The sequence below is a fragment of the Oryctolagus cuniculus genome, chromosome 15, assembly GCF_051225735.1.
Source record: "Oryctolagus cuniculus isolate XC-2025 breed Fujian yellow rabbit chromosome 15, ASM5122573v1, whole genome shotgun sequence".
Lineage (NCBI taxonomy): Eukaryota > Metazoa > Chordata > Mammalia > Lagomorpha > Leporidae > Oryctolagus > Oryctolagus cuniculus.
In genome coordinates, this window is record NC_142881.1 from 24,583,377 (window position 1) to 24,595,835 (window position 12,459).

The 12,459-nt window shown below is 42.5% G+C and overlaps 1 protein-coding gene across 1 annotated transcript in view; it reads right to left on the reverse strand.

Moving 5' to 3' along the window:
* Positions 1 to 259: 259 nt before the first annotated feature.
* The window catches only part of SORCS3 (sortilin related VPS10 domain containing receptor 3), a 636,710-nt gene continuing 624,510 nt past the window's right edge, over positions 260 to 12,459 (reverse strand). Inside the window, exons 23-27 of the mRNA XM_051823565.3 lie at positions 10,835 to 10,966; positions 9,107 to 9,206; positions 8,014 to 8,119; positions 3,341 to 3,501; positions 260 to 2,206 (exon numbers count right to left, since the gene is read on the reverse strand). Of these exons, the coding sequence (XP_051679525.2) occupies positions 2,142 to 2,206; positions 3,341 to 3,501; positions 8,014 to 8,119; positions 9,107 to 9,206; positions 10,835 to 10,966 (564 nt within the window). The 3' untranslated portion in view covers positions 260 to 2,141. The remainder of the gene's footprint in view (positions 2,207 to 3,340; positions 3,502 to 8,013; positions 8,120 to 9,106; positions 9,207 to 10,834; positions 10,967 to 12,459) is intronic.

Genomic DNA, 12,459 nt, shown 5'->3' on the forward strand with positions numbered 1-12,459 from the left:
ATTCAGCAATCCATAAGAAAAATGCTTGCCCCAGGAAGCTGCTGGTCCCATATGATAATGACTCATTGAACAGATTCACACTTACAGGAGGCTGGATCTAGATTAGCCCAACAGGACCTGGCCCATTTCAATGGTGTTGAGCCAAACTACAAGCAATTTGAAGACCCAGGAGCAAAAATAAATATCTACTATAAACCATTTTTTTGCCACTTAGCATTATTGTGGCAATAGTTGACTGATACAATAGGTAAGGAAAAAACTGCCCCAAAAGTGAAAGCCCAGCCAAGATTGTAGCTTTGATGTACAAAAATACATTTATTTTCAACAATTTCAAAACCACTGTCTTTTTTTTACAGTAGAAATATTCAAATGGAACAATAAAACCAAGAACAGTATATGTACATATACTGTATATATAGATATGATTCATGCATTTGTATTCCAGTGTTTAGTACAAGTATTGCAATTGTCTGCCCCCTTAACCCTTGAAACAAACAAACAAAAAAAAAACCAAAATCTTTAGAAATATTCCTAATACTGATCTATGCTGTAGCCAGCCAGTTTTCTCAATAACACATTCTCTCTGTGTCTCACAAAGAAGAATGTGAACAACATCCCACAAAAATTAACAGGTACAAAATGTGGCCTTTCTTCTCATATATATATACAGTATATCATCCTGTAAAACAAGTGTACTCAGGCTGAGCCTGAAAATAAAAACAATGCTTAGAGGATGGCTTACAGTGACCCTACTGAAAATAACTGGTTAAGTGTGTGAAGGGGCTGAGGTGCTTGAAAAGCAAACAATGGCTTTGAAAGCCATTCACCCCAGAGGCGAAAACTACCTTAAGGGAACTGAAGGCAGACATTGGACTTTAAGGAAGTTGTGTACTTGTGTACGTCTGACAAGCAAATAGCACAGCTTTGCTACAATCATCTTGGACTAATATCATTAAAGGCTAGACCTCTATTTGGCCTGCATGGTGTGCATGGACTCATGATTCCATCGATGCCACCTGCCTTCCAACCTAACTCTTCTCATGCCAAAAGGCACTCGCAGGGCTATACCTGGAGCCCAGGAGACATTTCTCAGCTAAGAACAGCCCGAGAATTCACCATATGCATTTACATGTCTGTGAAATCCAGTCAAAAGACCAGAATAGAACAGGATCTTCAGGTCCATTGCCTGCTTTCTTTAGAGACAGTGATTTTTCTCAGGCTGATAAATATCCTCAACCTTTTCTTTTTAGAGAAGAATCTCTTCATCTTGGTCTCAGTTTGAAGTCCCTAGGGGGCTTCACCTGCTAGGTTCTCCCATCAGAACTAAAATGACCCTCATGTACTATGATGTCACTAAAGTCCTTCCTTAATCAATTGCCCTCAATAAGCCCTCCCCCACCCCTCTATATACATAATCAGAAACCAGCCACAGTGTGGACAGAGATGTCAGAGTTGAATGTGACAGATAGCTGGAGTGCATCCAGAACCTAACATACCAGGCAGGCCTGGGGCTTGGTCAGCTCTGAGGGTGAGTACGTAAGCCAACACACGCATCTTTTTTCTGTTTTCTTTTTTACTAAACATTAAATTATTTCTTAGGAAATAAAAAGCTATTTACATTGTAATTATATACAATATGCCACCTGTAGCCTCGCTATTGACATGCACGAGGCAGGGCCTCTTTCACAAAGGTGTACACGCTTTCTGTAGCTATGTCCACTCCCCACTAACCTACCTCCTGAGGCTCTAACTGGGAAATGGTGTGTGTTGTATGCGTATGTGTAGGGGGGGCTGGGGTCAGGAGGTGATGGGATAGTCATGAAAAGCCAACCCAACTTAAATAAAAAGAAAGCGACCACAAGCAGAGTCTTCGCACTGGCAATGACAGAATAAAGCAAGGAGGCTGTGAGAAGATGCATCCTTCTCCCTTAGCAGAAAGACAGTCATTTATTTATTTTTTGTCTCATTTCCTCAGCTAAGAATGCCTTTTTCTCCCAAGCTAAGTATCTGCCTGCTGTTTATGAAGGGGCCCTTGGTAAACAAAAGGTAGAAAAGACATTTTCTTTTTTCCATAATAATAGTAATAATAGTCATCAAAAATAAAACATCAGAAAGGTGGTTGGCCAGGTAGCTCCTTGGTATTAAACACTAGTGCAGTTGGGAATCTCCTTTGTGCTTTCGCTGTTTGCGATGGTGGCGATGCCTCCTGCAGAGTAGAGAAGACACAGGGAAAAGCTACGTAAGTTCTACAAAGACAGGGATCTTTGTTTCTTCACTGCAAACTATCCAATCACCTACAATGGCTGCTCACTAGGAATTTGTTTCAAAAGGCAAAGGAATAGTCTCGACTATGAGCTCATTGGCTTATCTCATCAATGTTTAAAATATGTCACCTCCCACACTTGCACACAGGCAGGACCAATGCATCGCCATCGTATACTCTACTGACAACAACAGTAATAACCAACATGCACTGAACACCTTCGATGTGGCAGGCACTATGCTAACAATATGCCATTCAATTATTAAAGCAATCTTAGACTAGGTTCTCAGGTACTACACAGAAATAGGGTAGTCTCTTAGATATTATTATTCCTTTTCACAGATGAGGGATACGAGGCACACAGAAGAAACAAAGCTAGCAGGATGGAAAGCAAAAAAATAGACTCAAGGCTATCTGATGCAAGTTCCACATTTGTGTGATTTAAAAAAATATATAATTAACTTATTTGAGAGAGAGAGAGAGAGGGAGGAGTGGGCTGGGGAGGTGGAGAGAGAGCTCCTGTCGGCTGGTTCACTCCCCAAATACCAAAACAGTTCATGGGTAGGCCAGGCCAAAGCCAGGAGTCAGGAACTCAATCCAGGCCTCCCAAATGGGTCACAGGAACCCAACTACTCAAAACTCACTGCTACTTCGCAGGGCCTGCATTGGCTAGAGCTGGCATCATGAGTGGGAGCAGGGAATTGAATCCAGGCACTCGGATGCGGGAGTCATCACTGCTAGGCTAAGTGCCTGCCACCATGTGATTGTCTCTAAGGACTCAGAATGCTTTTGCTTTACTGAAAAAAAAAATCAAAAAAATCCCAGTTGTAATGGTTACCTGGCTTCATCCCTCCTCCACCCCAATCCCAGTGCTTCCAATCTTCATTGACTTATAAGGGAAAAACTGTCACTTTCACATGGTCCAAGGTGACAAACAAATTTCAAAGCATGGTGATGTCACTGGAACCGGTTACCTTCTCCACCCGTTAGTGCAGTGCTGTCTGGAGAGCAAAGTGGGATGGCTGACCGTGTTTGGAGGAAGAGGACCCAGGAGCATGGTGGCACAGGCACACATACCTATGACCCGCGTGTCCAGCTCTTTGTCCAGCAGTTCCTCAGGCTCGGTGAAGTCACTGAGAGTGATTTTGGGGGCATTCTCACTTTGGCTCACTGACCCAATCATCTCCTGCTCCTTGTCGTGTTGGACTTGAGCATAGATGTTAATCCAGGGGATTTTCCTACATGGGGTGGGAGCAAAATCAGAATAAGATCGCAAGGCATGCCAAACTTCGGCAGCTGGAAATGCTACGTGACAAGGAGAGAACATGCTGTTAACAGGAAGAGCCAATGTCAGGGAAAGGTACTGCTCACCCAGAACACTGTGATCATAAGGGCATGGGCCCAAGGTGAGCACAGGATGAATCAAACCACAGAACATCTGGCTATGCACCTTACACTGGGATGGAAAAACAAGTAGGTCTATAAAAGGTACTGCTATGTTGTTGATTGTTGATCCACTAAAATGTTTACGATATTAAGTTTGTAAAAGAGCTGGACACTGAGATTCACCAAGTTGTTTCTAGTGAAAATACATCTTATTTTGTAGTTGCATCAATTTAATCAACTCACATTGGCTTCTTTTACAAAAAGAAAAGAAATAACAGACTTAGCCACTATTGCAATTTTTACAGCACTTGAGGCCGGCGCTGTGGCGTAACAGGTAAAGCCACTGCTTGCAGTGCCAGCATCCCATATGGGCGCCGGTTCAAGTCCCAGCTGCTCCACTTCCAATCCAGCTCTCTTCTATGGCCTGGGAAAACAGTGGAAGATGGCCCCAGTGCTTGGGTCCCTGCACCCACATGGGATACCCAGAAGAAGCTCCTGGCTCCTGGCTTCGGATCACCGCAGCTCCAGCCATTACGGCCATCTGGGGAGCAAACGAGTAGATGGAAGACCTCTCTCTCTTTCTCTGCTTCTCCTTCTATCTGTGTGTAACTCTGACTTTCAAATAAATAAACAGATCTTTAAAAAAAAAATTTTTTTACAGCACCATCTGCAGGCCAACTGTTTCAAATGCTTTTATGGCAAGTTTCCTCATCTGTTCAAGGGGAATAATAATAAGTTCTGTTTGGGATTGTGAAGAGGATTAAGAGAAGCTAAATGCCTTTCTTTAAAGACATCAGGGTTTGGAAGCACGAAGCAGACTGGCTTGGGGTTGAAGCAGAAGGCAAGTTTTGATTGAAATCTTCTTGGGACAATCATATCCTGATTATCTCCACAAACTCCTGACTATTCCAGCCTTTGTAGTCTCCATTGAAGTTGTCTAATCCAGGGCTTCTCAAACTTTAATTGGTTTAGGCATCACTCAGGGTCCTTGTTAAATTGCAGACTGTGACTGTAGGGTCTGGACTGGGTGGATTGAGATTCTGGCCTGCTGCCAAGCTCCCCAGTGCTGCCAGTGGGAGCTGCAAGACTCTAATACACCAAGCTCTGCTCTCCACTGTCATAAATATGCAACTATGGGACAACATCTATGAAAGAAAGAAAGGATATAGGGCGATGTAATAGATGATGCTTACTGAGGTTTTTTCTGCCTTTCTCTCCCACTAGACCAAAAGCCCCTGATGCTAAAGGTCTGTATTTTCTGTCATCATTGCTGCACACTTGACTTAGCACAGTGCTTGACACATGGTTTGCATTCATTAAGCATTTCATGAATGAATGAATGGATGGATGAATGAATTCAATGCCTATTCTCTTTCTGTTTATTCTGTACTATATTCTTCAATGAATTTTACATTTTATCTAGAAGTGATTCCTCTCACCTCACCAAATGATGGGGAAATAGAACGAAAGCCAGACACTTCATAGGTACCATTAAAACTGGTACAGGTACCATTAAAACTTGGCACATCTGATGCCCACACCAATCCAGAACATTCAATGCATTTCCAAAGCAGAATCACTGTGCCATCCTTGTACAAACTAGTGATATTTTTAAGTTCCTATATTTCCCTCTATGATCCAATCCCAGTAAGCTAGAATGTGGGGGCATTTACTAACCTTTCCCTACAGTTACTTCAGAAACATGCAGTGTTTCTATCTGTCAGATCCCTAAATGTTTGCTTTCTACACATTAAAGAAGGTACCCCATGACTCCTGCTGTCCTAAACCAGCTTAATATAATTTATAAGAATCCTACATGCACTGAATCTGTGTAAGGCAGTGAACCAGCAGCTTTCTAAATGTGCATAATTTAAAAATGCATGCTGCCTCTTCCTTTATTTTTACCTAAACTTACCTAAGCCTATGACTTAGATTGCTGCTGGTCATAAAACCACATATTACTCACGAATGCTGGGATCAACTGTCATATTTATCAGGTGCTGGGGGGTGGTCAAGCCATTCCTAATCAGAGCAGTCTGTGTACTTGAGAGTTCTAATCAGAGTCCATCACTTCCGTTTTCCTGAGTTGCTAATGAGGCCTGTGAGGATTTGGATAAATTTGCCCTTATGAAGATCATTCACTTTATTTCAGTCTCACAGAAAACCATTTAAACTCAGGCATATTTTCATCTTTTTTTAAATAGGTAGTTGGGAGGGAATAAATTTTATACCGCAGTTTGCAGCATTTTAAAAAATTGCCAAGTTGCTTTTCATTTCTTAACATGCCTGCTTGCAGAAGTGTTGGAATGTAAGTCAAATCTGAACTTCACGTTTGGCTTTGAAAATGGAGGGAAGCAAAGAGATCAAGGGATGTGTCTTGGGCTGTACAACCATACAGGTTTAAATGAGAGCAGTAAGATGGAGATGCCCTTCACCTAATACATAAGCAAGCAAACAGAAAACAAATGCCATTTGTACTTATTTTCTCTAGCTAGGATGAGTATAAAAAAACCTGGGGGAAGAAATTTAGAGAGAGCAAAATGGGCTTTGAAACTATAATGAACATTGTACCAAAAAAAAAAGATAGGAGAAATATAAGAGCTCAAATGTTTTCCTGGATAACCAATAAAATCAGATCTACAATCACAGAAAATCTGTTAGGCAATTTTCAGAAAATAAAAGCCATGTCATAATTATACCGCCAGGGATATCAGTCAGCATTCAAGAGCAAGATGGCACGAGAGGCAGGGCAAAATTTACTGCAAGAAGCCTGGGCTTGGGGTAACTCTCCTTAAGTCACCACTTGGGATCTGGAGATATTTTCAGTGGCTGGCACATAGTAGGCCCTCAATAAATGCTTGTTGAATGAATGAACATTTTAATCAATTGATGCTGGTGATTAAAGACAGTAGTTTGGGTTTTGAAAATGTAGTGTGACCAATAATCTGGAAATAAAAAACAGAATGTTCCTTCACTTAGTCTGTAACATTCAATACAGTGTGTAATCCAATGCTTCTCAAACGTTAATGGGTTTAGGCATCACCCAGGGTCCTTGTTAAATTGTGGACTCTGGACTGAGTGTGGTTATTTAAGTTGAATGTAAATAAAAAATTCAGTCCCAAAGTCACATCACAGGCCACATATTAGTACAGATGTTGGAGACTTAATACCAGTGCAGAACCTGGTATTTTAAGTAACTGAAAGGATCACTGGAGGACAGGTTGACAGCACGGCGGGAAGGGGAGAGTAAAGCACCTTTACAATGAATCTCCTCCAGAACCTAACAGTGCTATCTTCAGGGCCTAGCAAGACTCCAAGGACTAAGCTGATGCTACCAAAACTCATCTGGCAATGATTAATTTAATCAACCAACATTTTACTTTACTTGAGCTTCCTAAGAAGCATATTTCTATGCCACAAGTATACTGAAGTCTACTATGTGCCAGCTTATGACCCAGAAGCCATCTCTAGGAGGCTTGTTCTTTGTCATTTATATTAGTTGAGCTTTGCTGATTATTAAGTATATGCCAATTATTACATTGAAACTACACAGCAAACATGCAAGGTGTTATGATTTTCCACATGTGAAAACTGAGCCTTAGAGAAGCAATTACAATTGCCCAAGTTTACAAATGCTAAAAATTAAAACTGGACCCGAGTTCAGAGTTTACAAATTTATTCAGTACACTTCCTGGGAAAAGGGCTACCTAATTTTAATATTGGTATGGAATCATTCAGTTTTTTTGTGTTTATTAGCTATTCTTTTATATCACCCCTTCCACCAACTTCAAAAGTAATTTCTGAATACATGTGCAGTTCAGTTTTCCTGGTCAATTTCCCTTTTAGACACAGGAAAAGGAGGGAGAGGCACAAAGGTTGAATATGTTTAGCATACAAATTTAAACAGATATGGGACAGCTGAAACACCAGATAGGAAGGTGTGTGTGTGTGTGTGTGTGTGTGTGTATGTGTGTCCATCCATCCATCCGTTTATCAGATTTCAACTATTTAACCACAAAGAATGGGTATTGATCTGCAAAAAACAAGACTGGAATGTTTGAGAACTTACTTCAGAAATCTGGGTGAAGTGTGAAAACCTCTTGTCCTTCTCTTGAGGAAAACACAGATTTCACAGGCTAGCTCTTATTTCCTTATTTCACCTGTATCTTGTGGGGGTTCTGATTCTAACATGCATTTTTTCCCTGACACTCCACCACCATTCCTGCTTTCCCCCAGTGCCAAGAAGAGCATCAGGGAGGATTAATACAACATTCCTGGGACAAGTTTAGCGATGTGGCTTATGAGAACATTTATCTGCAATGAATGTAGTCCTGAGATAAAATCTGAGCAGTAACAACACATACCTCTTGAATTTGTAGATCAAAAACACGGCCAAGCCGACAAACACCACGGACAGGAGCATAAGCATGGCTGAGCTGCTGTGCCCAGTGCTGGAGTCTACCAGTGGAGCTGCAGAGAAAGAACAGGCATGTCCACTGGCTGCTATCAGTGGCAGGGAGCGCCCAGTGGAAAAAGGGGGGCTGACTGGTCGCCATCTTTATGTCTTGACTTGCAAGCTAGCTGAGCATAGGGAGATTGGCTTCCTTGATGAGAATGGTATCCTACATCACAGCTCCTTAGGGAAAAGAAGTCCTCTGTCCCGCCTGGAGAAACATGCCTGTCTTAGTATAAGGCGAAAAGCGTCCATCCTACTTGGGGGAGTAGAGGGAGGACTGGGGTGCTCTTTTTCTCAGCCACCTGGCTTGCCTGGCAGCATGATGAGTCACCCATTGGGAACTTTGTGTTAAACACTAATGCCAGGTTTCCTTCTCTTGCTCTACACTGCTCTTCTGAAAGCTCACTGGACAGGCACTTCTGGACCCTCCATATTTGGAAAGTGGACCATTAATAAGTCGGCTCTCCTGGAGAGCCAGAGGGGATGCCCTATATGACATACTTTTTTGAAAATCTCCTTTATACATTAACTAGAGCTGGTCCCTGTTTCTACATAGAGTCACACACTGGAAGTTGGAAGGTGGTTTTAAAGGTACGTGATCTGACCTCCCAACTGGACTCACAGAATTAGTTAGTCACAGAGATTGGAGAGCCTGAGGACTGGCTATCTGATGCAACTCCATAGTTGAAGTTCAAAAGGGCAGATGGATGGAGGAAAGAAGGAAGGAAGGGAGAGAGGGAGGAAGGGATATTTAACATAGTTTTTCTCCAAGAATATCCAAGGATTAAATGACCAAGGCTTAGAAAGTCTTGGTGCTACCGAGAGGAGGGCTCCACAGAGACAGGAATCATCTTTCAGATCTATCACTACACGGAAGTGCCCTGTTACAAACCATTTTCATGTACTGATGGGGAAGTGTTTGATGATCTCCCCCCTCCCCTTTCTCTCCAAGATAACAGAGCAGCATAACCCTTTGCCCCTGACTCCCAATAGACACTCACCTAATGTTAGCTGTGTGACGTACACAATGACTTGGACCCCTGGCTTCAGCTCAAACTGGACCAAGTTTTGGTTTAGAGCATTAAATAGTGTCTCTGCAATCTGGAAAATAGAGGGAGAGAGAGAGAGCCTGCATGGGAAGATGTTCGTTCACTGGTAAAAAACCAAGGAGAGCAACCGCCAAAACCTAACCATGTTCAGTCAGGGAAGAGGAGATTGGAACATCTTTATTAATTTGGTGCCTACAGCCCTTGGAGCTCTGTGAAACCAAGCAAGTAGTTAGTATTGCTTGCTTATACTGGGGAGGAGAGTGAGACACAAAAAGGCATGTCTACAATCACCTGGTGAATTGTTTTATTCAACTCCTAGTCCAGGGCTCTTTCATCCAAGCCTTTATCATTGGGACCAATGACAGCAAGCCACCCCATCATTAGTTCTTTAATCTGATCAAGTAACATACAGGGTATGAGGCCCCTGCCAGGATGAAAGGAAGCACACATGTACCCCCAACCCATCCCTCAGCTTTTTCTATCTTAGAGACAATGGGAGGCAAACATCAAAGCAGAAGCTGTTTCCTTTTATACGCTAATTCTTCCTCTTTACTTTTCCCCCAGCAAGTCTCAGAACATATAACATCGATTTAATCACTCTGTAATTCCCACATGAAAGCTGCAGCAGACATGGGCTGTTGTCCCTAACTCTTATCTCGGGTACGTGCCTAAATACCACAGCTGCTATTCATCACCCTAATTACCTATTTATCTAAATGGATGGATATTGTGGCTTCCAAATATAGTTCACACATGCCACTTGCTATTGCAGAATAAAGAGGTCTTGTAAAACTGATGTGTGCATTGAGAAGCTCAATTTATATCTGACCACATTCAATATGCATATCTGCAATACAAGGAACTAGTTCATTTTCCAGAGAAACCAACCACTGTGGCATCTACGCTGCCTGAGGGCCATAGATGGACACAGGTACACGGTGACAACTGGATGAGTGCTCAGAGAACAGGGAGGACAGTACGATGATAACCTCCTACAGTGAATCAAATGTATTTGATTCATGCCAATTTTTGGCAGCTTTGTTCTCACTTCTAATGTAGCACCATGGGCAGACAAGGAGTGAGACGGCACAGCCAGTGAGGCCCAGAAGCAGAAGCTAGCCGGAGAAACACTGGCTGGCCACCTCCTGCAGTTCCAGGGAGGGGTGGGGCTCACAGGAGCTATATGCGCATTTGATAAGGACAGTAAATCACAACCCCTTTCAGAAATACTGCCTCCTTAGTCAAAGCAAGATGAGGCAATTCATCTCTCTCCAAAGAAACATGGTTAAACACAGTTCATTTTCTCGCCAGGAGCAGAACTTAAATTGACCAGGCTCTCTAGGAACAGTGCGGTTTAAAAACAAGAAGCACATATTCCCAGAAATAGATAAGGACACAGATTTCATTCCCTTTCTCTCCCAAGGCAAGGTGCAGAGATGCCATCCCACGGCTGCAGGGGGCAGGGGCGCTGTGTCTTCCTCTCTGGCAAACACTGCAGCCTACCTGCATTTGTGTTTACTCTGGGGACGGCTGTTGGTTCTTCACAACGCTGGTGCTAGGCAGAAGGACAGGCGGATGGGTCAGTGGGGGAGAACCTGGCTCCCCTTCTAGCTGGTGACAACCGTGCGCTGGGAATGCAGGGAGCAGGAGAGAGTCTCATTCACCTTTGCTCGCACTTACTTGTTCCAGGTCCCCTTCATTGCCTTTCCTCCTCTCTGTCAAGTTCTTAGGTGGGAGAATGAAGAGCTCTGCTGATGTAGGGAGGCCAGGGAAGACAGCAACGAGGATCTGGTCTTCCGGGACGCTGGTTACCTAAGAAATGTTTAGATGCGAGAGGGAGGTCCTGGGAGCCGGCCCTCCCCAAATCTGCATCAAGGAGCAAAGCATTTCCAGCTACCAGGCTCATGTGAGTTTTTACAAATGCAGCATTTTAGGCTCCCCTCTGAGTATACTTCTGAAAGTTCATACAAAACAGAAGTTTAAAAATGTTTATTTTGATGCAAAAAACATTTTTCAAATCCATGCATAGTTTATTCATAATACACATTTTCCATACACTGTTTGAAGTCTTCTTATATGCATGGATTTAAGAAATATTTTGCACAAAATTAATATTATCTTTTAACTCAACATTGTTATGAACTCTTGGAAGTCCTATCATTTACATTTAGGCTTTCTTTCAGCTTTGGCTGAGAACTGTTAGGTAAAGACCTGTAAACTTCACTACCTCCTCTATTCTCACATTTTTACTGAAATTAAAGTAGCACTACAACTTGTTTTCAAAACACTCCTTGCTGGGAACACTTGTGAAAGTCCCTCCCCTATTTCCCATTTTTCTGCACCAAGAGGATAAGACCTTCTGGCTAAACCTGAAGCAGACTGGTTACAAATGCAGAACAAGCAGGTATAAGCAAACATGGGAATGGCAAATGAAAAAGCAAAGTAACATTTCTACTTATTGAAGGTGTATTTTTTAAAAGAGGCTGAAGTGAGGAAGTTCCCTCATTTGCTGCTGGCAGCACTCAAGAGTCAATGCATGCTGTTCATTTGCTCTCCAAAAGGCCAGAAAAATACTGACGCCTTTCATTCAGTCATTCTGACTTGGTGCATTTGTCCCAAAACACCAATCAAAATACAGGAAAACCATATGACAGGAAAAATGGAAAAGTATTTATAGTAGCAAATAAATGAAAAAACTCAAACATTCAAAAGAGTTAAGTAGAGATTACTAACACCAGCTAGAAAAAAACGAGTCTGCCATGAAGATGATCATGCATACCCAGAGGCAACATGACACCTGCATTGTGCTCAATTTCCTTACAGTCCTCCTTACAACTCTATAAAAACAAATGGCCTAGAATTAAAAATATACACTCATCATTGTTACAAGGCTGAGAGTATGAGCGAATTGTTCTGTCCCTGAGTGCTGAGTAAAAGGACTGTTTTGCTTTTGTGAGAAAAACTTGAAAAGTAAGCCATCATCAGAAAGCAAATTCCTGAAGCAGACAGACACACCTTGACTTCTCTTCCTGCAGTCGGCTCATCTGTTCCCCCAAGTGCCTCCTGAAGGTATTTTACCCAATAACACCTCTCTTGCCCATCCAAATATTACATGGAATTTGTGAGTCAGCTGAAATACCTGCCTCCTCCAAGATGCCCTCCTTGACTCTGCCCACAGTGAGCTTCCCACCCACACCATGTCCAGAGACCTCGATCAAGTCTGCTGTGACACATGATCACATCTGTCTACACAGTGTAGTCCTTCCTCTAATAGGTTCCCACTGCGTGTTTCCCGAGACAGTCCT